The sequence below is a fragment of the Gambusia affinis genome, linkage group LG13 (genome assembly GCF_019740435.1).
Source record: "Gambusia affinis linkage group LG13, SWU_Gaff_1.0, whole genome shotgun sequence".
Lineage (NCBI taxonomy): Eukaryota > Metazoa > Chordata > Actinopteri > Cyprinodontiformes > Poeciliidae > Gambusia > Gambusia affinis.
The window spans coordinates 5,467,688-5,493,298 of NC_057880.1; the positions used below are offsets into that span (position 1 = coordinate 5,467,688).

A 25,611-nucleotide genomic window follows, 5' to 3' on the forward strand; every position below is an offset into this window, starting at 1 on the left:
TAAAAGTCAAAACTTAATCACAGTCCTGTCTAATAACCATGGGAGTGGCAAGGTTCTTTTGATCAAATTCAAAATAGGTCATGGTCATTGCTGCCTCTGGCAATATATAATAGTAAATAAATACATTTATTAGATTACTCTCTGGCCACGCTCAAAGTAATTTAGTCTTAAATGAATCTAAAGCATAAATTAAGCACTTCTTGTTCTGTGATCTTCATTTTCCATCCCACAGAGACATAAAAAAGTGAAACAGTTCTCCTACAAGGCATAACATACTTTTTTTTTCTTCTCACATTGAATCAGAAAAAAAGTAATTTATGTATTTATTCACTATTATATATTCCCAGAGGCAGCAATAACCTTGTCACTTCCATGCTTATTAGACAGGACTGTAATTAGGTTTTGATCTTTACTTTTTTAAATAAAGGAAAGTCTGGAGTAGGATGTCAGTTTTGTCTTAATTCAAATATATTAAGATGCATTCACTAAAACGTCCCCCGTCCCCCCAAAAAATATATTTGATAAGAGTTTATGTTTTTGCATTGTGGTCACTCCAAGCCACTGACTTTGTTGTTCTGAAAAGTCTATTTCTGTTTTTGGGGCATGTTTAAAATCATTATTGACCTATTTGAGCCCAACTTTCCACTTCCTAGTTGATTTCCTGTAATTTTAGCTTCTCAATTAATGTGATTCAGTATAACACTAAACCCAAGAAATAATAAAAATCTCTCCTTCTGTCTTATTGTGGTATTTAGCAAATAGAAATGAATTCGTCTAACTTAGGTAATCTAAAACAAGGTAAATCCACTCTGGTTTAAAATCAGACAGTGAGAAATACCAATTATGTCTTTTCATGCAGAGTATATAAATCTGTTTTCAACTGCATCAGTTGTCCACTGGTGTTAGCAAATCCAAACAGACTGGGTTTACTGGAAAAGGAGTGGACCTCTCCTGCTTCAGCTTTTACAGGAAGACATAAACGCAGTATCCGTTTCACAGGAAGCATGAAAGAAACCAAAACTACAAAACCAAGCCAGTTTATGAGAAAGAGGATAGGTGATGGGCGGAGAATTATGTAAACATCAAGCTATGTAAGTAGTCTTCAAAGCCTTGTCGCTTGTTGTGCAACAAAGGAAGCATGCCATCTTGAGATGATTAAGTAAATTATCGAGACAGAACTAAAACTGCGTCAGCCCTTGACCTGCTAGCAAATTAGCACTGATTTGAGTCGGCTCCACAGTGACACAACAACTCGTTTGGTAAAACTATTTTCACTGCCACCAAATTCACTGACGACTGAAGCAAATGGCTCTTTGCTTCACAATAATCATGCCGTTATTTTACATCAGAATGTCTTCATGGCAGGACTCTGATACTTTGTACATGGAGTGTGTCATTTCTCAGGACTCCCGCTGACTCCTTGAATCCCTTGTAGATGTAAATTTTATTCAGCATTACAGCAGAGGCTCACTCTATCATCATCTGTCACTGAAGTCCCCATTTAGAATTGCAGTATGTCGCCCTCTGGCGGCAGGAGATGTTGGAGAAAAACAAAACCTGATTGTTTCTCAAGTCTAATAGGAGCAATAAGAGGTTTTGAGTTCAAGTCATTATAATGCAGCTTAATTCTGAAAACGGCTGACAAACAGGCATTTAATTTATCTGGGTCGATGACAAAATAGCAAATTAAGCTATCATGTCTCTAAATATAACTTTATGTAGCTCTTGTTATATTCACAACAAGCACACAACGCCAACAGAAAGCCCCTTCATTTGTTCAAATTAGGTTTATAATATTAAAGTGGTATATTGGGGAGAGACTGTGACAAAACAAACACACAAAACAACAGCAAAAGAAACCTAAAGAGATTATTGATTTAGCTGATCTTATCTGACCACTAGGGATGGGAAATATTGGTCAAACATTTTATCATAATATGTTGTGGTATTTATCTCACTGTCTTTTGACTATGACGTATTTGATAAGTTTACTAAATGACCACTGAGATAAAAAAAAAAAAAAAGATAAAGTTATAATTCCTAAAGACCTCCAATGGTGGTGTTACCTCTAGATGACGGAAAACAATGTCCTGCTACACCTGGGTCAACCTGCATTTGTAACATATAAATATTCTGCAGCAATTTACTGGAGGAAATTGAGTTGCATTGAGTTTACAAATATGTTGGCATTTCAAACAAATCAGGTTTAATTTTTTATCAAAGCATTGTTTGACCCAGGCTGCATCCAGCCATGTTAAAAGGGGAGCCAGGGAGCCAGGGCAGGCCAATTCTAACCCAGATGACGAGTGTTTCCTCTGATTCTTCCTGTAATCTGACTGCAGCAAGGAAGAAGAAAATGTCTTGATACGACCTCTTAATGACCTTGGAGGGGATCCAACTACTGCATCCAGTCTGGTGGAAAGAAAAGAAACTGAACATGCACACAGGGAAACAAAGACAATCTGGTTGGGTAAGAATCCTGAAGAAGGATGTTTTTGTTGTTTTTTGTTTTTTTTAATGAAGTAATTTGCATCCAAAAAATATCATTCAGGTACTTCAATGACATCTGTAAAACTATCAAAATGTTGCTGAGTAGGGTGCTTAAGTTGATAAAGAGCAAATGTAGCGTAACCTTCAAATTATTAGGACTATTAGGATTATTAAGACATCTCTCTACAGGCCAACTGGCAGTTCAGAAGCAAACCAGGAAGATCCATTTTCTGTTCCACTACTACAAGTGAAAATGTAGGTTTTCTAAACACATACCTGGAAAACAACACATTCTTCATATTCATCGTCTTAAGGTTTTATGACTTTACAGGCTCTGAGACCTTGTTGTACAATGCATAGCATATTGAACTCTTTGGAATAACAGGATATATTAACCCCTCTAAGACGTTTGTGACAAACTTTGCAAATCTTAAAACATCACACATGTAAGGTGCCATTTGCATTCTGGAAGCACTTTGGTGGCAACTGTGTCCTGCAAGTAGCATACAAGACAGATTATCTCAGGCCCTCCACTTTCCTCTCTGCTACTTTACAGCTAGTTCTCCACAATGGCGCCTGTCATAAATGCAAAGTCTTGTTAGCATGCTACCTGTTAGCTAACAATGACAGCAGCTAAACAGTTTTCCTGTAAGTGTAGGTTGTTTCTCTGCCATTGGCACATTAAGAAGCGCCATCAGAAGCATGACTGACAGCTCTCAGACCCTCCACTTGGCTCTGATTGGTTGTTTCTGAGCGGGAGTGGAGCATTTTTTAAAGATGGCGGTACGACCACAAGGAGGAGCTTGATTATTTCACAGATTAGCTGTCCCATTTTAAACTGTCAGCACACAAAATGAAAGCTTTAAGAAATATGTAAAAACAATATTTCATTAAAAGCTACATTTTGTTGTTTTAATATAAGATTTTCTTTCCCCTAAAAATCTTAACTTAAGTTTGCATTTTTATACATTTTTCAATGTGTGACCATGCTGCTGTTGTAAATGAGCTCAATATAAAACTTTATTCATATGTATAACAGAGACCATTAACAATAGAGACCACAGCAAGTGAAAATGTTTCTGATAAAGACTGAAAAATTTCACTGTCCTGTAAAAGTAGCATTGCTTAACTAAACAATGACCTTTAGAGAAAGCTTGTAAATATTCTAGAATTACAACGGAACGCTTTTGTGACTGTGTGTGTTTTTGTGTCCTTCCCAGAGTTTCCTGACCTCGTCTGAAGGCTCTTGATGCGGCAAAGCATGTCCAGGTGTCCAGCAGAGTACTGCTCGATCACGTCCTTCACGTCATACGGACGCAGAGTCTCCTTAAACTTCTTCTTAGCTACGTGAAATTTCATGATCCTACAGAAGCACAGAAACACACAGTGTCTTGATGTGTAGCATTAATGGAACTTACCACAAGATTAATAACTGGGAAATACATGAGGTAGTAGAACCAAGACAAGCAAAAAATAAAATCTGATGAGATGCAATTGCTAAGACAGACCAGCAGATGGCGGCAGCAGCTTGCTGATCATCGACTTGAATTCTTGTTCCTATTTACATTTTTTTGTGATTGAATTAAAAACACACAATTGAGCAGATTTGGCTTTAAAGCAATCTTTATGTCAACGTGTTTATTTTACCTGGCTGAGCTCCAGGATGAACAGTAAGATCAGGTTTAAATGGATTTTATTCATCCAAGGACTGAGCTTAAATCTCCAGGTGGCAAACTCAGTCTTTCAGCATCTTTGCAGTTTTCTGGAAGTTTGTTCCAAATTTGGGCTGCATAAAAACTGAAAACTAAGTCAGAGTCCCAGTTTTAATCTGATGAAGAAACTGAGGAGGGAGATCAGATTAGGGTGATGGTAAGGAGGTTTTTGCAACCTCGGAGACTTAGAGCTCATTTGAAAAAATACATCATCAAAAATACTACTGAAAGCAAAAATCTGATTATTAAGAAGGGTATTAGTGTAAATGTCTTAAGAGCGGAAGGTCTCATTGCTGTAAAAGAAGTTATTGGTTGAAAAAAAATGCTTCAACCTAAATCTGCAGGGGTATTAATAATTGACGTCTGCCTCAAGATCTTCTGTTCAAAAACTAATATTAGTCGAATTTCACAACAGCTAAATATTAACACCTCAAATTCAAATGACTATTTCCATCCATTTGTTAAAGGGAGGCACTGATGGGTGAACAATATTGATGTAGGTAAGAAGATCTATGGTCTTTGTCTGTTTGGTTCACAGTTTTAATGGAAACACCCCGAGACAGAAGACCCGCTGCAAAAACAGACCCAACTGGGGGACGGGGTGTCCGGTCCTCAACCTGAAACCCTGGGAAAGAGCTGGGATCTGGCAACCCACGGAGGTGGCCCGCTGAGTGGACGTTAGAAGGTAGAGGTACAGTTTGTGCATCTGTGGATCTGATTCTCCAAGCGAAAGCGATGGGAATCGAAGGACTTTTGCGTGGAAAAAAAAAGTGTTCAAATGCCAAACTAATAACTCGTTCTGAGCTCGTTTTCTCTGCCAGACAAGTAACGACGATGCAGCCGTCTAAGTTAAACACCTCGTAAAGGATTCCACCTCGTTTTATTGCTCTTTGGTCTTAAATTAACACCTAGTGTTGATGACTCTGGGCACTGCTACTGCGGTCAGGGGTTGACAAGTGTATCGTGACTGTTCTACAGATATGCAGTGAGAATTGCTGCACTCATCGTCCTTTTGATGGTAACCTGTTGCCAATTCTAGAACAAATCTGTTTACAAAATAGTAGGACATCTAGATTATCCTACTATTTAAGGTGAGGAATTATCTTTAACTTTTTACGCTCAAACAAAGTAGTAGTCTTTATATGAACCTAGATTTTGACTACACGAAAAAGAAGAAAATCTGAAAAACAATGTCTTGTATACAGTTTATATACCCCATTGGGGAACCCAAAGGTGACGTGGTCAAACTGCTGAACGTGTTTTAGCCTAATTCAAGCTCGTGTGTTTATTTCCAGCCTACCTGACAGCTCTGATGACCGCTTTTAGCGGAGCTGAAAGATCTTCCACAGTGATGTCACAATGGCAACCTTTCTCATCGAAGGAATCGTCTGTGGTCATGCCTGGGTCCACTGCAAGAGACAGCAGCACTGATCCATCAATCAACGCAGGCCCGTAGAAAATAATTTCCAGGCCGAAAAACCCATAAAGCACTTTCTTCAACGCGGGTCTCTGCAGGAGACGTCAAAAATTCCTTTTAAAGCCGATACTATTTGGCCTTGAGCAGGTGAAGATTTATGCTCCGTCTGGATGGGAACATCAGGAATTAGATGCAATTCGCCAACTGAACTATATAAGGTTTTAGGAGATCCATCCATCCATCCATCCATCCATCCATCCATCCATCCATCCATCCATCCATCCATCTCTCTTTCTAGATAGATAGCAAGACAGTTATCTATTTACTTTCCACCTATTTACTATCTATTTTCAATAAACTTTATGCAGAATGCTCTTATAAAAAATTGATCTGTAATTCATTTCAGAATTGCATCATTCATGGTGGCAGCATGCTAGAGTAGCTCTGCTGTGCTTCTTCTTCTTTGAAGACTTTTGCTTTTATATTTCTTTACTTAAGCCATTGCATGATTAGACACTCATTCCCTCTGTGTTTGGATGCCGTGCAGCTGGAGGGATTCTTATCCTTACTCTTTTTGCTTTTGAGCAGTCACTGTGATGCATAACCATGGCAACAAGGTATTGTTTTTACAACTGCTTAGCATCTAACAGCTCAAACAACACCTGAACTGCAACCTAAAAATCCCTAAGGAGTTGAAAAGGAGGTTTCATGGGTGTAGAGCAGCACCAAAGAGCAGAGAGAGAGAAGGAGGAAGTTCAAATCACCTCTTGTTGATCTTAGAGGGAAAGGACATTATCCCCAACTCCAAATTCTCTCTCAATCAGACAGAGATTTAAAGAGACGTCTGTGCTACCACAGATCCTTCCTGCCCACAGCATCACAATCAACAACAAGCCTTTGGAGGTTCTTGGATGAGATGGGTTATGGTATTTAATTTCCCTTTGAATAGAACTGGAAAAGTTGGAAGAAGAAAATAATGAGTGTATATTTCAAATCTCTCTCTGTAGTTAATACAGATGCTGCAAGCTGTGAGGAAAAACACTTCAGCACTTTCTTTATATTCTCTCCTGCTGAGAGATTTCCTATCATCCAGTAAATCCTATGGGGATAAAAATGACACGGGGAAAGTTTAGAAGTACAAAAAAACAAAACAAAAACAAAAACAATTGTACGTTTTTTTTTTTTTTTCATGATAAACCGAATGTGGACTAATCTAGATGGATTACAAAACACAAACAAGTTATAATAATAATAATAATAATAATAATAATAATAATAATAATAATAATAATAATAATAATAATAATAATAATAATAATAATAAACAGATAAATCTCCCAGTCCTGCTTTCAACAAATTATCCAACTCCCTCACTGTAATGTTTCCTCAGATGGGTTTCACTTCCTGTGGAGGATGTTCTGGGATCTTATTCAATTGTCTGAGTGCATGTCAATTGAACCCTTAATGGAAATAGACTCTTGAGAAATGGGCCCAACACAAACAAACAGAACTGATCTGGCAACAGCAAAAAGGTGCTGAAAATCTTTCTTCTGTCAAGTTTTACAGGGAGACCAAAACCAGAGGAGAAATGGTAGGATGCTGTGTTATGCAATTACTTTTCCATTTCGTTTTATTTCTACTTCAGTCCAATTATCTGGATAAACTTCTAATTTATCCAGATAATTAGAAAAAAAAAACAACATACATCTTTATGTTGTCAACTATGGTTATAGAAATCAGGGTAAACTTTACAGTTGAGTGCTTTACAAACATCTGAATAGGGGAAATAAAACCAATAGGTGATGTTTTAGTCACATATGTCCTCATACTGTAAGCTGCTGGCTATTTTAAGTTTTATTCCCTGCTTAGCTTATTTGAGAACCAGAATGCAGCGTATAATGTGCTTCAACTTTCCATCTTTTTTTTTTCCTTTTCCCATATATAACTATAAATATCTCATGACTTTAAACTTGTGAAAATCTAATTTTAACAGCCTCTCTGTATTCACTGTGATCCTTGGCTGGGATCAGTGAACAGAACCTCAGCCTTTCCAAAACAAACAGGAGACAAAACCAAGCGTGAAGCACAACATGGAGATAGGACATGGAGTTTGTGATGGGACTCGTGTCACAAACACAGAGCAATGTGAACCGTTGTCTTTTATTTTAATCTTTAAGTACCATATATCAGCCTCATAATTAAGGTTAGTACAGATTTTTTGCATACATCATTATTTTACCTTATTCTTTTCCTTTTTAACCACAAAATGCAACCCCATTTCTATGTTTAAATTTTTAAAAATTTACTAAATCAACTTCGAATGCGTTTTCCTCGTTAAGCTGATTTTCAGTTTTAATCCAGCAAAAAAAAAAAAAATTAACTGGTGACTTTAATTAGTGGATCTTCACTTTGACTGGTAACAGGGAAACTTGTGGAAGAAAACTGACTTGTTGAAATTACCTATTAAAAACTGATGAAATGTTACAGCTTCCTCTGCATTCAGAAAATACTTCTAAAAAGTAAAAATTACTGAGCATCCTTCCAGATTAATGTAATTTGGCACTATACAAATAAAAACTGATTTGATTTGACTGATAAAATAATATTTAAGCACAAAGCTATTGTTTTACGCTTTTATTTCAGTGGCCTGAGAGGGTTATGGTGGGACGGATTTGACGGGACGGGACTTGAGTTTGACACGTGTTTTACAGTGTATGCTCTCTCACAGGTAACTTAATCTTGCCTTTGTGTTTACTACAAATGTTTAATGACTGGAAATGGCATGAAGGTTAGAAAGAAACATTTTCAATGGTGCAATTGTAGTGTTGCAAGACAAACCTAAATCAGTTTTGGCTGAAGAAATGTAGCAAACTAGCCACAAATGTCCACTTGGTTCATCTGTGATTTTAAATCTGCAGTCTTGTGAACCAATGTCCTTGATATTTATTGGCAATTTTCCTTAAGCAAATCTTTCAAATTTGAAAGACGCAAACTAAAGTTAAAAATCCTCTCGATGATTTTGACATAGTTCATCTGTTTAATCAAAATTAACCAGCTGAAAAGAAAAGAAGAAAAAAAAAAAGATGAATCCAGGTGAGTAAACCAATTGTTTGGTGCCGTGCTCACCGTCTGGAGCAGCGGTGCGGGTCTGACTCTTCAGCCTCAGCGACGGTCTAAAGCGTGTCCGATCGTTGAAGCTCCAGCTTTTCTGCACTTTGGCGGGGCTCCCGCCCATTAGCTCACTGCTGCCCACCACCTCGTTGCCAGGGGAACAGCGCTGGCGGTCATTGATGGATGTCTGCCTGCTCTTCATGCTCTGACCTCGAGGACTCGCCATCCGCACCCGCTCTTTAAAGCTCAGCTTTTGACTGAGGGGATGGGCGAAAGAAATAAAAAAAAAAGAAACAGAAAAGAGAAGGGGTAAGCTGATGGATGCAGAAAGAGAAACAGGAAAAGTTTTAAGCAAAGGAAAGATTTGAAATAAAAGAGGTGAGGTGAGGGAAAGACAGAGGTGACAAATGTGTGTTTGGAGACAAGTAACACTGGATGCTGACTGCAATCATTTCTCCTCAGATAGTGAAAAACGTTCAGGCACAAGGAGCAGCGCTCTCGTCTTTTCCCTCTGACCAAACCCCATCCATCCAAACAACATGCGCAAAACTTTAAAACAGAGCCAGAATGGCCGCCAAGCCACCACGAAGTAAAAACCGCCTCTTCGCTGGATCCTGAGGTGCTGCAAGTGATGAGCTGATAATATATTCATCTATTCTCTTTTCAAAACAAACTTAATGAGATTTTTAAAGGTGATATGTAAAGCGTGGGACCATTAATACATCATCACCACATTCATTTTGAGTCCATATTAAACAAATGACACCAGTACTGAGAGAAGCTTGTTAAAACCTCACTATGATTTACTTTCATATCTTTTTTTTTCTTCCCCCTTGGTTGCTTATGCAGCTTTTTTTTCTTCTTTTTTTTTTTTTTGCCAAAAGACAAAATCCTCCATGGACTGTTTTGACAAATTACATTGCTGCATTTTTTTTCTACATTAGTAATTTATGTTGTGCTGAAATTATACAAGAACTACTAATGTTCGATCTTTATGACCAGTCGTCTCCGTCTCTCGGTTAATCTTTCACTACTTAGAAGCAAAAAGCTCATAGCATCAGCAACTTTAGACACAGAATAATGTTTTGGTTTTTTTTCCACATTAGTCACATATTTATTAATTTATTGGTGTGAATGCAAAACATGAGTCATACTCCACTTAATGAACAGAGACCAGCATGCAAATAGAAAGAGATATGCATTTTTTTCCCAGCATATCTTCAGCAGATGTGTTTAAAAGTTTGCAAACACTTATTATTAGCATGAATGTTAATAATTTTAGGGTTCTGATGATTATTTTAACTATCTTTCCCAGGGTGGAATGATTGTGAAACATTCAGTTGTTGCTGATGCATTTTGAAAAAAACAAAAAACAAAAAACAAACAAAAAAAATTAACAGAAAGACTTGAAAACATTAAAAGTTTTTAACATTAAATTTATTCCATGTGAGTGTACATGGATGTCTCAAAAAATGATTTTAATTTGAGGTCAGAGAAATTCAGACATATTCAAACTGGTGCATCCGATTCTCGCTGCTTTTGCAGTTTACTCAGAAACAATTCCACTCCGGAAACACAATAGTTCAAATAAATAGTAAAAACACAAAATATGTTTAACATTCATTCCATTTTGAGGGTATATTAGCTTCTTACTGCATGCTGTTTGCCCTACAGCAACTAAATCTTCTCAACCTCTCCATCTCCTGCGAGTTTTACTGGCTCATAACTCTGAACAGAAATTAGGAAATCAATCACGACAATACTAGATTCTTCTTCTTCTTTTTTTTTTTTTTTACAAAAATGATTATTCTCCTCTGAAATGACCAAAGAATGAAAACAAGACAGGCAGCAGTGAAGCAGGAAACGTGCAGGAAGCATGTTGAGTCGACTGATGTAACATCCCTGACCATTTAGTGGGTCAGGGATTTTACACATTACTATATCACTACACAGTCCAGCTCCAGGAATTGCGTCATTTGATGTTTTTGTTGTCTAGATGAGGACAGCTGATTTACAAAACTGCATTAAAATGCCCAGAGATCATCTTTGGCTGACGCTGAGCTGCTAGTGGCTCATGCAGAGATTATGAGGAAATTCATGAGATTTCCAGTTTGTGGACAATGGTTTACGGGATTGAGTGAATTCTCGTTCTTTGTATTTTGCAGTTCATGTAATACTTAAAATTACATGAATGCAATTTTACATAAATTTGACCACTTTTTGAAGGCCTTTCATATTGTTTTTGTCCAAGAAAGCCTGTGTGTAAATTCACAGCGGACTCTTGGTCAAGGAAAATCTGATTTTAGGTTTGGTTTCATGTTGATTTTTATGCTTTTTGTTGGAATTTAAGGATTAGCTACAAACCTGTGTAAGAGTTGCCTGACTTACTGCTAAACAGACATGGCTGTGTGAGGATACAGCGTGCTTGGAGACAGATGCTGACCCTGCAAACTAGAAACGGATTCTTAGGTACTTCCTTTTCAAAATTTGGCTTTTACAAAAAAAAAGTCTCCAAACTAAAATTTTTATGGTAAAAACATGAGTTTAAAAGCCCTTAACTATCACCTCCAAAACGCTTAAATGTTATCCAATGGATCCACCACAACCAATGGGTTAAACGAAAGTATTGAGCGCAAAAATTCACTTTGAATTTATGCCAAATATGTCTAGGAAAGAATGAAGGAAGGAAAGAAAAACCGATAAATAAATAGAACATTAATGGGCTGAGTTTATGTCCTCTGTTTTCTATTTCCAGACCAGGAAACAGCTGGGTGTGCTAGCGGTAGCGACAGCTAGCGTCCCTCCTCCGAGACAACAAGCAGAGGTCTGCTGTGAAACCTGTGGACATAATCTGAGCTGCTAATGAAACTGACGGTGCATCCAATTGGTCAGAGCTGCAGCGAGTTACCGTGGCGACCAAACACAAGCAAACTCGGAACCACTGCTGACCAAAGAGTCGTCTAAAACGAAAACTCAACTTCCTGGATGACTTCAAAACAAGAGCCCATCTCTTAGGTCTGTGTTAGGTTGTTGTTTAAATTGCTTTCCTAATCCTTTAAAGACACAACTGTCAAATAAAAAATATCTTCGGTAGATGGCTTTTAGGCCTAACACAATGAAACATTTGCTGCATGTCCAGGTAGAGGCAACACTCTGAAAGAAAGACCGTCAAAAAGTCTGGAGCACTACTGATTAAGACCTCTTAAATAATTACAGGAAACTTTAATTAGCATGTGTGAGCTCTTTTACAGCTTTAGCACAGTAAATGACATAAAATGCACTTATTGATGAAGGAAAAAAAAAAAAATATATATATATATAAAATAAAGGGGAACTTAGAGTTTGACTTTAAAACTTTGGCAAAAATATAGAGGTAAAACAAGCTTTTAAAGTATCAAATTATAAAAAGATAATGACAAGCGTTATTCTGGTTTTGGTGTAATTCCCCTTTAAATTGTAACTTGGAACTAAGGTCTCGTTTGCATTCAGCAGGCAGCAGGCAGAAGTAGGCGTCGCAGACAAAATACATTTTTTTAATCATAAAAGGAACCAAGGGGATTTGTATGAGGAAGGTTGGCTTTTTTCTTGTTCTTTTTCATGCTATTAGTCAGTCGTACACATGAGGTTCTGGTTTTAGGCCAGGCCAGAGAAGATGCTACTGTAAGTACCTCCTATATTTCCGATAACACTTTCTGAAGAGTCCCCCATTAGTTAGACCCTTACTAAAGGAGAGAGAGAGAGAGAGAGAGAGAGAGAGAATAGGAAGGGGAACGGAGAAGGGAGGGGCAAAGAGGAAGAGGAATTGAGCTGAACGAGGTCAGAGACTTTGCTTTCAGGACTGACACACTCAACACTCACAGAAGGGCAGAGGACACGTTTCAAAGAGGAAAAGCTAAACGGGTAGCAGCATATCCCCCTGAGCTCAAGAACCACTCAAGTTGGGATGAAATACGTGGATAATGTATTTTCTCGACACTGAATCTATTTTCTCAGCCAAAGATTTAGGATTATTCTTCTTTCATATCACAAGACGGCTTAGAATGATCCTAATTTCAAAGAACCTTTTTAAAATTATTGGGAGGACGAATGGAGCTGAAGACTTGACTCGAGTCAAGAATCTGCATCCAGCAATTACACCTGGAGCTAACTCAGAACGGCTTGATCAAAGTCCAGAGTTCACGAGACATTCTCCAAAAGACATGTAGTCAGGCGAAGTTGGGTTAGCAACATGCTGACTCGGGAAGGCTGAATAGAAATCCAACACAGCACATTTCTTTATTAGTAAAGTGATCTTAAAAACCATCCATCACGCTAAACTGACTTCTCCGTGACGTACTACTTTTGCGTCGGTCTGTCGCATTAGCAGTCCAATGAAATAAATCAAAGTTTGGGATTGTGTCGTGACAGAACATGGAGATAAAGAAAATAAAAAAAATAAATAAAATCAAGGAGTACGGGCACTATTGGAAGGCACTGCGGTTTGAACAAATTTCCCACTATTTGTCTGTCAAACAAAAGGCTGAAAAATGTGTTGTGTTCATGTTCGGTTTGGCCGGTTTTAGATTAAATGTGACATGTTGGATATCCTTGTTTGCTTAGCTTGGACTGAAAGCTGTTATCTGAGCCACGCTGCCAAACAAATAGCTTCAAAACTGCAGGACTTTGACATAACAAACCAGATAGTCCGCTACAGCTTTAAGCATTTACAGATAGCATCCAGATTGAAAGCAACCAAAGAGACAAGTTAATTTCACGAATTGTTTATTGGTCAATGTTTTTATTTTCTTGATTTTCCACATCATAGGGGCTGAATTACACTTAAGTGCGCCACAAAAGGCAAGCGAGCTCAACATACCCCACCTGTCTACACTCATAACCCAAAGAGTAAACTCCGTTATCCTTCGTCTCACGCTGCCAAAATACAACTCACTAACACACAGCTTGATATCCGCTGCACCACTTTGCGGTGCGCCGAGCGTTTACAACCGCTGGTGTTTACAAGTCTGCTAAACGAACATCACAGGCCGCTTACCACGGCACCTACCGCCGTCGAGCTGCCGAGAGTCGACAGTCTGTAAAACCGCTAATAACGCCAAGGCTTTACGTATTCCCTCGGTAAAAAGGGCAGCGCGGAGAAAAGAAAACAGTGTCATAAAAGTGCGGGTAATTATGATTTAACAAGTGTAAATTGGACTTGGCTGCAGCAAGAAGTTTCTACCAAAGGAAAACATAATTACGCTAAGTCGTTGAGGCAGAAGGATTCCTGGGGAATAGCTGTTGTGGAAGCGACAAAGCCTAATTAAGTCCTATTTTGTTGAAGAATGAGACGTATGTTTGTTTGTGTGTTTGGCAGGGAGCTCAAACGGATTCTTTTTCACTTACGTATGTGTGTGGCGGTTTCCAGTTTAAATGCATATGAAGCTGCTGGCTCAACATAAGGCCTCCAAATGTTGACAAAGAGACGCTGCACTGTAAAAACTATACTAGCGTAATTAAACTCACAAATCTCTTTCTGTTTTTTTTTTAACTCCTCTTGTTCTTGAATCCCCTTTCTGCCCATTCCCTCCCCCTTTCTTCAGCTTTAGTCAGTCGCCTCTAGACTTTGTGTTTGATGAGTTATATAAACAGCATCTCAATGGAAAAAGTGTGTAATGGTACAGACATGGTACAGACTTCTGTCTTTGAAGGCATGTGATAAAGGATAAGGGAGCGAACACACACACACACACACACACACACACATTACGTCTTTCTATCTGCATAAGGACTTTGCATTGACTTCCATTCATTTCTACAGCCTGACCCTGACACTAAACCTAACCATTACCAGCACATGGATAACTCTAAACTCAGTTCACACTTCAATCCTGAACCTGGTGCCTAACTCTAAACAACATATCTTCTTTTGGGGCAGCGGGTCCTCTCAGTGAAATACAGGTAAAAGCCAGTAAATTAGAATATTTTGAAAAACTTGATTTATTTCAGTAATTGCATTCAAAAGGTGTAACTTGTACATTATATTTATTCATTGCACACAGACTGATGCATTCAAATGTTTATTTCATTTAATTTTGATGATTTGAAGTGGCAACAAATGAAAATCCAAAATTCCGTGTGTCACAAAATTAGAATATTACTTAAGGCTAATACAAAAAAGGGATTTTTTTTAGAAATGTTGGCCAACTGAAAAGTATGAAAGTGAAAAATATGAGCATGTATAATACTCAATACTTGGTTGGAGCTCCTTTTGCCTCAATTACTGCATTAATGCGGCGTGGCATGGAGTCGATGAGTTTCTGGCACTGCTCAGGTGTTATGTGAGCCCAGGTTGCTCTGACCAAGAAAATGCCTAATAACCATAATTAGTTGATTTTCTGTTCAAGTCAACCAGCTGATTGGAATCTTAAACATGCGATCATTTTGATTGGTGAACGCCCAACAACATTACTCTCCAGGTTAGAAGTTCTTCCTGACAGAAAACCCAAATTCAGCAGATTTTAATATCTGTGATGTCTGAGGAAGCTATTTTTTCTTATGGCATGTCGAGAGACGACTGTGATTCATGGAGGCTGCGAGAGAGCGAGAGAGAGCTAGACTTTCAGCAAATGACAGGGAGTCCTTGTGTAGCAGACTGAGCTTGTTCTGTGTTATCCTTCAGAGCGCTGAACCTGTCTGTCATGGAATATGCTGGATTTCTGAAATGTCAAAATTAAAGAAATTATCTTTATATTACTGATGCTGTCCCATAATTCCAGCCACACTAAGATGTCAACTTTTGTCTGTGCTTTCAATAAGTAAAATGTTCTGTTCGTAATTTAGTGGTTGCTCACAATAGGAAACAAATTAAATATTATAACATCTGTTTTTAGACTTTGCGTCACAGTTCTTGTAGTGAAATTAGAATAAGCCAACATCAGAACCAACAGGTTGATGTTGACTAGTAAATCTCTATTTATATCTTTTTTGCTTATTCTTTTCAGTTGATATTCTACGTAGCATGAACATGTCTATTAGAACACTTTGCAAACTTTCAAAATTAGCAGAGGTTCAAATGCGAATTTCCACGACAGTAAATGTCAACAGGCTAATAAATAAATGTGAGTCACAGCAAACACTTCAAAATGAGAGATAAATATGTCAACAAATATGTAAAGAGCCCAGAAAACCAGATGAAAGTACATAAAAAAAATTACGACATAGCATCAGCACTAATCTGAGTTTTACTGCATGTTCAGTGTCTGTGTGGTTTTATGCGCACAAACTGAGAGTCATACAAACCTGTAGGCAGTCTCGCCTTGCTCTTTCCTTCAGTGGTTAGTGGACACAGAGGAGGAGACAAAGGGAGAGAAATCAGTTTTCAAGCAGAATAAAATTGTACGGATATTTCCATCGTTGGTTAGGGAAGGCATCCGGCCAAAACAACTTCACAACCAGCTTTCATCAAAGCACATGCAAGCTGTCGCCATGCACAGCAAAGCTCAGCATCAGCTCAGAGAAAAACCACGGACCCAGTGACGGCGCCGCAATATTGTCGTAGGGGTTGCCAGAGCAGCCCAGTAAGAATTTAAGGGAGGCACAAAAAAAATTAAATAATAATAAAAAAATATGTATATTTATTTATTTTGATCCCTTTTTATTTTATTTCAATTTTTTTTTTTTGGAGGGTTTTACATTTATCTCTTGATTGAAGATGAGTCTGTATGCATTTCAAGGACCTGAACATGATTCTCTTGGGGAGCCAACATTTTTCAAGATCCCATCCCTGAGGGGTGTCACTGCACAATCATTTGAAATGGTTAATTATAGAAGTTTTTTTCTTGCTGTGTGTAATTTTGTGAAGCATTAAGTCAATCATTGACTGAGAATGTAAGTTGGATTAAACTCTGAATATCAGTGTGTTGCCACTTTGCAAATGTATTCACGCATAAGGAATTTTTGCACATTTTGTTTTGTTACAACTAAATTCTAAGTTTTCATCGGGATCTTAAGTGACGCGCCAAATTCAAAGAGCTGATTGTTCACAGAAATTTGAATATGAATGGATAAAATACAAAAAGTGTGGCATGTGGTCATGTCAAACACTTTGCAGAGACACGTTTTGCTGCATTTTGTACCATAGTTTGGAGTTAAATTTGTATTCTGACATATTTTAATGCAGTGGCTCATTCTGGAAGAACCTCTTGACTGCTTCTCTGATATGTTATCTCCTTTGAGTTTGTTGAAGACTTTCAGTGTGGTCATCCTTTGTCCATTTTCAGATGATGGTTTCAACAGGACTTTGAGGTTCTCAAATGTTTGGAATATTGTTTTACACCCTAACTTTTTTTTTGGTTCTCTGCCAAAATGTTGAGGCCCTACAGAGGAGTCAAATTTAAAGTAACTTAAGAGAAATGCATGCCACACATTTCAGACTTACGGTTCTAAAACAAAATAAAAGCAGCGCACCTGAGTCCGTCTACGTTTGTACCGTGGACTAGTTTGTCTTGGTCTAAATAAATATATTTGGGAAAATCCTAGATCACCTAAATTTGTGGCCAATTTTATTGAAAAAAGCTTTTAAAATAGGTGTACGGTGTTGAAATTAAAAGTATCGACAGAAGACCTGGCGCCCCAGCGGGTCACTGATTAGCTTCGAAGTTAAAGGAATGTTGCAAGTTGTACATGCCAAGCAAAACAAGCCTGATTTAGCAGGAAAATGTTAAAAGATACAGAAATGGTTAGAACTTTTTAAAAACAAGCAGTCAACTGAAAGCAGGAACAACATCAGCAGGACACCAGACATCAGTTGAGGAGCAGGAAACAATGGAAAGGGCGCTAAACAGCAGCGGCCATGTTTGTAAGTCTGTAAGTTGTTACCTACTTGGCGGGGCTGCAGGTATGCAACGCCTTCAAATGAGGCGTCCAGGTAGCAATAGAAACCGAGTTCTCATCAGCAGCATAACTACGCCAGACACACTACGTGCAAAGTTGACAGGATAAATAATCGTAAAAGAAACAATCAATAGAATGTGGGGAGGAAAATAAAAATGGGTGGGATTGCATAAGTTGGGAATGACATGAGAGAATAATGGTGAGGGAGAGGGAAACAAAACAAGGAAGAAAAAAAAAAAAGAAAGAAAATCTGTTAGTTTTTTTTTTTTTTTTTTGGTGGTGCTGTTGGAGTGTTGTAGGGTGCTGGAGGATAGGTGGGGGCGGTGATGCTGGTGCTGGTGAAGGGGATACATGCCTGAGGGGGGGGAGCGCGCTTTGGTAGTGATGCCAAGTGGCTCTGAGGTAGGGACGAGCGCCATCGGTGGAGTACAGACGCCAAGCTGCCTGAGTGGGGGCCGTGGGAGGGGTCAGAGATGGACAGGACACACACATTCATGTGGAACACACAGAAAAACACTACACATTAGGGCAAAAAAACTCCACAAACACAGTGAGGGGAAGGGACGGAAATTAATGGGAACATTTCACATGGAGGGATGTAACCTGCTGGCAGCAAACAGGAGGTCCAAAATATTTAAGAAGTTTTCAAAACAAGGAGCTTCGCCGATTTGACGTGCCGAACAGAAACTGATCCCCTAGCCTCTTTCTTCTGCGTTGTCAGCGTTTTAAACGCGCAGATTTTACGTTCGGACAAAATTGAAGCCAATGATCAAACTAATTGATCAAAAGATATGATCAAGCACAAACCAGATGCTACAACAGGAGTGAGAGAAAATACTTTAGTGCATACAGTTTGCATTACAGATGCAAGAAATGTTTTTGTTTTTTTTAAAGTCTAGTGATTCTATGTTTGAGTCTGACAGGATATACTTGTTCTATTTTGTTCATCCTGTAAACCGTCTGTTTGTTTAACACTTTAAAACCAATTTTTTTTTTTTAGCAATTCCAATTTATTTTTGTCACACTGAAAAACAATAACCATAGTCATCAGAGTTACCATAAACTGATGATTTACTAATCATAATCAATTAGCCAGTGATTGAAGTGAATCAATTTTCAGTAACTGGAAAACCTAAATTTCTTTTCCATTTTTCATTACATGAGTCAGTTTTGAAAAATCCCACTTACTTTTGTTCTATAATAGCAGATAAAACAGCTTGTCCTCTGAAGACTTCTGTAAAACTTACAGAAGCATCATAAATTTCTGTTGGATACAAAACTACAACAACTATCAGCCTGCAGGAACGTTTTGTTTTATGCAAACCTGCACTTATGTTTACACAAATGAGGTTTTAAGTTTCAATGTTAGAAAAACATGTACTTTCAAACATGTTCTTTCTGCACTTGAATGTCTAAAATTTGGGAAAATGTGCCATCGGCTTGTTTTGCGAACAGTAATTTAGCACTGAATCAAACAGAAAGGCTCACTGTTTTTGAAACTGCAACAAGAAAACTCTCATGTTGTTCTACAGTTCCCATTATGACTTTTACTCAATGAAAAATATGTCTTTGCTAATGTTAAACAAAGACAAAGTGGTTCTGGAGTTCACGTTTTAAACAGTCTGGCATCCTTGTTTGTTAAGGATCAGGACAATTAAAGTCAGAAAGTGTAGACAGCTGATCTATTTACTCTCCCGAGAAGGCAGGCTATTACCTTAACCTTACTGTAAGATCTTCAAAACGCTGCCAACATTTCCAAACAAATTATACTCCACAATATGCAACGGCTATAAGTTCTAAAGATTAAAACAGAGCAACTTTGCTGCACTAAACACATCATTCTTGGCGTCTACTGAAGTCTGCTTAGAGTCAATTTGATTGTCTGTCAATTCAACAAAATGTCTCCAAGGTATTGACAGCCTGTGCAGATAGGTGCTGTGTGGATCTGAACTAAAGTAAACTGTATAAAGGCTAAAAAGGAAATCAATGACTGACTCTTGTATTAGTCTAAATGTAACCTAATAAGTTTTGGGTTTACTTCCCTCAGGAACAACTTCTACACCAAAGAGTGTTATTTTAAGAGCAGTCTGTTGCTTCTGAGGCACGGTGTGTTCACTGATTGAAAAAGGATGGGATTTTTGAGTTTCCAGCTAAAGAATTATGTAATTTCTTGCTGTACATGTACTTACAGTTCTAATAAGAAAATTGGCTAAAAAGAAAAGCATTTCCACCAAAAACAAAACAATCAAAGGCTACAATTTGTCATAGAATCCGCCCCGTGGAGAAAATGGATTCTACAGTAATAAATTTGAATAAACTTCTGATGTAACACTAGCCGGTTTTATAGAAATTAACATAATCCTTCACAAGGTATAAATTTATTTATTTTTCTTCAAATTAAATTGAGATTTAACATTTTACTTAAAGATCAGTTAACCTCCTTATTGGTGCCACGTAAGGTTACAAGATTGGTGTCAAAACATTTTTGACAGACGTGTTTGAAATTAACACTGGAGTCCTACCAAAGACGGAGCCAATTTTAAAGAAAGCAGAGGTGGTGCAGCAGCAGTTCTTTTTTTTTTCTTTTTTTTTAAATGGATTGACTGCTGTGACCTGAAACCAGTGGTAATTTCCTGCCCTGCATGCAGAGGACTACAACAACAACACAGAACCAACAGCTATTTAAAGGTGGGAGAGATGTGTGAAATGGTGGAGTGCACAGACACAGTGACAATATCATCCGCATATTTAACAGCTTCCACGTTTCCTTCTGCGGGGTACCTGTTGAAGAAAATATCAAGCGCTTAGCAAAACGTCAGGCGGCCGGACAGAGCTAGTAAGACGAACAGCTGTCCAGTTTGGATGGAAATTTATCAGTTGTTCTTGTGGGCTGTTTTGGTAAAGACGTGTAAAAAGCATCTTTCATTGCCGTAGCACAATTTAATTACATTAAGTACATTTATTCAGTGGGGAAAAGTCTCATGCTGATAAGTACTTGGATGTTTTTGGGGGGTTTTTTCAAGCTTTGGGAGGCACCCGGGGTGTCCACTCAGGTTCCAGTGGGGGCCAACGCTGCCATGGCCGCCACTCTAGCTCCACTTCTGCTTTACTGGCTCTTTCAGTGGGACAGTGATCTAAACCATAAGGCAATAAATACAGGAGTGGTTCATCTCAGTTTGATGAGCTCAATCTGGAAGCCTGGGAGTGAACAAGAAGATATTCTTGATGCTGTCGATATTTTGCAAAAATGAGTGACTGAAAGATACCTCTCTGAGAATACAGTAAGATATCTTCTCATTAGATGAGTCAGGTTTTTTCCCACTGAATAGATTTACTCAGATTAAACAATAATTGTTTTTATTTTCAGGCTGACATTACACAACTGTGATAAAATATTGTTGTTGTTTTTTAAGGCTGAGACATGTTTTTTTTTTTTAACCAGATTTGGAAACACGTATTCTTGGTGTTGGATGTGTGTTGTTATCTTTTGACAGCGCTGAGCATCACGAACTACTGCACTGGAAATAAAGAAACAGCTTAGCCGTTCCGATTTTCAGTAACTTTACCAGACAGATCACTTCAAAAGTGAGGCAAACGTGTTCTACAAAAGAAAGAAGGTATGACAGGACATACAGATAACGTCAGACACACTAAAACAAGTTCACATGAAGAAAAACAAACAAACACTGAAACAGATCAAGTCTGCTGCTTTCTGCTGACACCCCACAGCAGATGTTTATTTTCTCCCCCATCGGAAAGCGATGCTCTTGTCTATAACCTTGAGTGACAATCGAGGAGAGCGTCTGCCTGGGGGAATGATCGCCATGGAAACGGCTCATAAATCCTTGTATTGTTGCCCTGAGATACGACACCGGGCCTCAGCCTCTCGCTCCGTACGACGCCGTCAGCTGGATGCGCTGACGTCCCGAAGAAGGCCAGAAGACGTGGACAGGCTCACGGAGAGCGAGCGCTTAATTAGACGGCGCTACATTTCCCTGCAGTGGACGCAGCCGCCCCGACGTGAAAACACAAAACAAAGACAGAGAAAAGCCAAGGCGGTCGAAACAGACAAGTGGAGTTTTCCGGATAAAGCGAAAGAGCGACGTCTGTGTTTTTGCTGGACCTCGAACGCTAAAAGAGCTGCTGGGAAGTGAAGAATCCAGTGGATGAGAAAGGTCTTTTGGTTACTGCGTGCGTTCATACCTGGATGAGGCTGGCAGCCGGATTCCTTCTTTTTTCGAAGTGCTTCTGGCGATGCTGCTCCTGCACCTTCAGGGCAAAACCTGACCCCAGGATGCCCTGCCAGGCAAATATCCACACCGCAACAACAGGTAATGTAAAAAAAGACAAACAAAACTGAAGATATGAAAATGGCAAAGCATTAACTCCTGAAGTTTGTTTACTCACAGCTGGCAGAGCAAAGAACGAGATCCCAAGGAGAGCAAAACAGGCTGACAGTAACCGCCCGGTCCAGGTTTGTGGCGTCTTGTCGCCATAGCCAATTGTTGTCAAGGTGATCTGAAAGGTCAGAGTTACATAGTCAGGTGTGTATGCACTGAAACACGTTCAGACTTCAAATTTGAAAAACTTGACCAAAAATGTAGAGGAACAGCTTTCCCGACATTTTCAGGGTTTATCTCTGTCAGTTTTATCAGGTCGTGACCTCAGCAGTTAGAGTTGCTGGGAAACATCATATTTAAAAAGACAGGCGAGGGAAACCAAGTCAGTTTTGTAATAGTGACAGCTGAGAAAAAACATACAAAACTTCCAACTTAGTTTTTAATCTCTAATAAAGAGTTTAATAGCTCCTGCTTGCGATGGAGAAAAGGTTGATTTTCACTTCACTTCTGACGTTTATTTAGTTACAACGTTGTGCAAAAACAAAGAGGTTTAATATGGCAAAATACATCAGATTAAGGCAAAAATATGGACAAGGAACATATGCACAACATGACACTTATTTTAATCACACAATCTGTCAGTTTACTCTCGCATTGCAGTGAATTTGCAATAAAATTAATCCTGCCATATTCTCCAGGCACAACTTTTAATAGGGTAACTTTATGAAGATGTCCGTATCCGATCTCAAGCGTTACCTCAGGGTAATGATTTTTCAAATAACACACACCAGGAGCCCCTGACAAAACTTCTTCTCCAGCACATTATTTGCATAATAAGTGACCATTTTTAACAATCAGAGCCATTTTTGGTTAGAGTCTCGGCCTTGTTTGTCCTCTACTAAAGATGCTTCCAGTGGGGAAGATGGAGGCGCTGCCAGGGCCTGTCTGTGTCATGTCACCCACTCTGCCTCCTGCTGCTGCGCCTGGATAAACACAGACTGCTCTGGATGGACTCTGGGTCAGTTCAGTTCACCAACTTACAACCCCATTTCAAAGCCATGCATGGTCATTTCACCCCTAACCTGTAAAAAAAACCTTCTTACTATGTATTTAAACTATATCACATTAGTTTGGTTTTCATTTTAGTTAGATTCTTTCATTAATCACAGAGAAACACAGTCAAAAAATGATGAAAAATGATATTACAACTACCTGAATTGTTTATCATGCTCTGAAAACTTTGAATCACACTTTATTGCCCTTTATTTTATTTCTTATCATTGTTTTTCACAGTTGACCACCCACAATGACAGTGGAGAAACAGTTTTCCTGTAATGGTAAGTTATTTCTCCATCACTAGCACATCTAGCAGCACATACATAAGGATGATTGACAGTGTTAAGACCCTCCTCCGTGCTCTGATTGGTTGTTTCCGACCGATAGCAGTTGCATTTCTGCAGATGGCTGATATATATATATATATATAAACACTTCTAGGTTCATGTCTTTTAAACTGCTTGATAGAAAATATGGGCAAAAACTAAAAGGAGAAAAAGAGAAAAGTTTTAAATTCACCACATTGTAAAAAGCAAGTTGTCCTACCACAACTCAATTCTCTTCATGCAAAGGCTCACTGAGTTTTGGAAGAACAAAAAAAATATATATATATAAGAGGATGAATCGCTGCTGTCAGAAAATATAAAGTAAATACATATTCCGAGAATTTCCCAGAACTGTTTTCTGTGAAATTACTTAGATTCATATTTCGAACGAAGCTCCATCAACGTGAAGGACAAGCATCCTCTCAGACAAAAACTATAAAAAACTATTCCTGAACCACTGTGCCCAGCAGCGACGGCTCACAGTTTTCTCTCCTGACAGCTTTTGTGCAGACTCGTACATCTCTGAGGCTCTATGTGGGCAAACTTCAGTGTCGATGCCAGAAGCCTCTCAGGCCTACTTCACCTGGCAGCAGGACAAGACTGAATTTATTGATCGGTCCGTTTCTTGTTTGTGTCTTGTCTGCTTCCACATTTTCAGAGGAGGATATAGGAGGAAACAGTGCGGTGCGGCCAGCCGAGCGTGACTACAGAAAGAATAAATAAAAAAGAAAAAGAAAAACACCTTTGTGGCGGTTTCTGGAGTTCTGGTGTTATAAGGGTCACAGTGGAAGTGAAAATGGAAATGTAGCACTGCTGTCAAAAACTGCAGCCCAGCATTACAGGATTGTTTTGTTTTTTAAATAAGTGCCTCATTTTCTGTGCATCTGAAGGGGCCAAAGTTAAGTATTAAAAAATTATATATGAGGATTTTAGATTTCAATTTTAACTCTCATATTTGAAACTGAACGTTTACACAGTACTGTTAAAGTTAATCTTATTTTTTTTTCTCTTATCAATATACAATAAATTTAACTCAGATTTTCCTCCTTCAAGTCAGTTAGTAATAACAAAAATAATTCATATTTAATCAATAACCAGAAAATACCATATTTTTCTGAGATTTGTTCTCACTTTCTTCAAATTTAGAAACGTACATACACACCTTTAGTGTTGGGAATTAAAATGTTCTTCTTAAACTTCATGACTTCATTATATTTTGGCTAACCTTTCTAGTGACAGTAATAGTTCATAGTAATTGTCCATCCATGCATGCATGTCCCTAATGGGGTCAGGAGGGTTGCTGGTTCCTCTCCAGCTGCGTCCCGGGTGAGAGGCGGGTTCACCCTGGACAGGTCACCAGTCTGTCGCAGGGCAACACAGAGACATACAGGACACACAACCATTCACACACACACTCACACCTAGGGAGAATTTAGAGAAACCAATTAACCTGACAGTCATGTTTTTGGACTGTGGGAGGAAGCTGGAGAACCCAGAGAGAACCCACCATGCACAGGGAGAACATGCAAACTCCATGCAGAAAGACCCCGGGCCGGGAATCGAACCCAGGACCTTCTTGCTGCAAGGCAACAGCTCTACCAACTGCGCCACTGTGCAGCCCCTGGTCATTTTTTTAATTCAAATTCAAACATACTTTATTGATCCCAAAGGGAAACTAAATACTTCACAGGAATTCTTGGCTCGTTTCTCCTGATGTAGCTGATTCAGTTACTTTAATTATTTTTCCTGTCTGCCAGGAGGTTTTCTATGAAACAGTGATCAGGGCTTTGTGATGAGCAAAAAGAAACCTTACACTTTGTTGTCCTCAAGCCAATTTTGGGGCTTTTCCCAGTGTCAGCGCTCATTTGGTTCGACTTCCTTATATCCCAAAATGTTCTTTATTCATGATGTGATTCCATCGATTTTAGCTCGTGACCACAAAACCTGCCTCCAAAAATTAAGGGTTTTACTCCCAAAAATTAAGGGTATTTTTCCAAAATGCAAGGTTTTTATCACATGGTGCATTTCCAAACTGTAATCTGACTTTTTAATGTTGCTTTTAGAGCAATGGCTTCCTCCTTTCTGACTGGCCTTTCAACCCATGTTCTTGCAGGACTTGTGCATTATGCATTATAATGCATAATTTGCTTCAAATCACTTTATTTCTGGAGCTTCTTTCCAGACATTCACATGGTTTTTATACTTATCTAATAATAACACCTTCAAGAAGTTAACTTAGGATTCTCTGCAATTCTGGTTTTGACACCTAGCTAGATTTTCTTAAATTT

At 38.6% G+C, this 25,611-nt stretch overlaps 1 protein-coding gene and 1 long non-coding RNA gene across 10 annotated transcripts in view; one reads left to right on the top strand and one right to left on the bottom strand.

Moving 5' to 3' along the window:
• kcnq5a (potassium voltage-gated channel, KQT-like subfamily, member 5a) overlaps positions 1-25,611 on the bottom strand; it is a 110,514-nt gene that overhangs the window by 5,994 nt on the left and 78,909 nt on the right. Inside the window, exons 6-14 of one of the 9 annotated variants that reach the window (XM_044136312.1) lie at positions 22,009-22,119; positions 21,805-21,900; positions 17,591-17,685; positions 16,009-16,035; positions 12,399-12,452; positions 8,746-8,987; positions 5,503-5,611; positions 3,722-3,853; positions 2,296-2,412 (exon numbers count right to left, since the gene is read on the bottom strand). In XM_044136312.1, the coding sequence (XP_043992247.1) occupies positions 2,296-2,412; positions 3,722-3,853; positions 5,503-5,611; positions 8,746-8,987; positions 12,399-12,452; positions 16,009-16,035; positions 17,591-17,685; positions 21,805-21,900; positions 22,009-22,119 (983 nt within the window). Of the gene's footprint in view, positions 1-2,295; positions 2,413-3,721; positions 3,854-5,502; positions 5,612-8,745; positions 8,988-12,398; positions 12,453-16,008; positions 16,036-17,590; positions 17,686-17,956; positions 18,046-21,804; positions 21,901-22,008; positions 22,120-25,611 lie in introns of all 9 variants that reach the window. The other 8 variants (XM_044136313.1, XM_044136314.1, XM_044136315.1 and 5 more) reach the window with 8 other exon arrangements.
• On the top strand, positions 22,057-24,023 carry LOC122842441. Its single transcript, XR_006372554.1, has 4 exons — positions 22,057-22,145; positions 22,846-22,959; positions 23,235-23,278; positions 23,823-24,023. It is a non-coding gene; the product is annotated as an uncharacterized LOC122842441 (long non-coding RNA).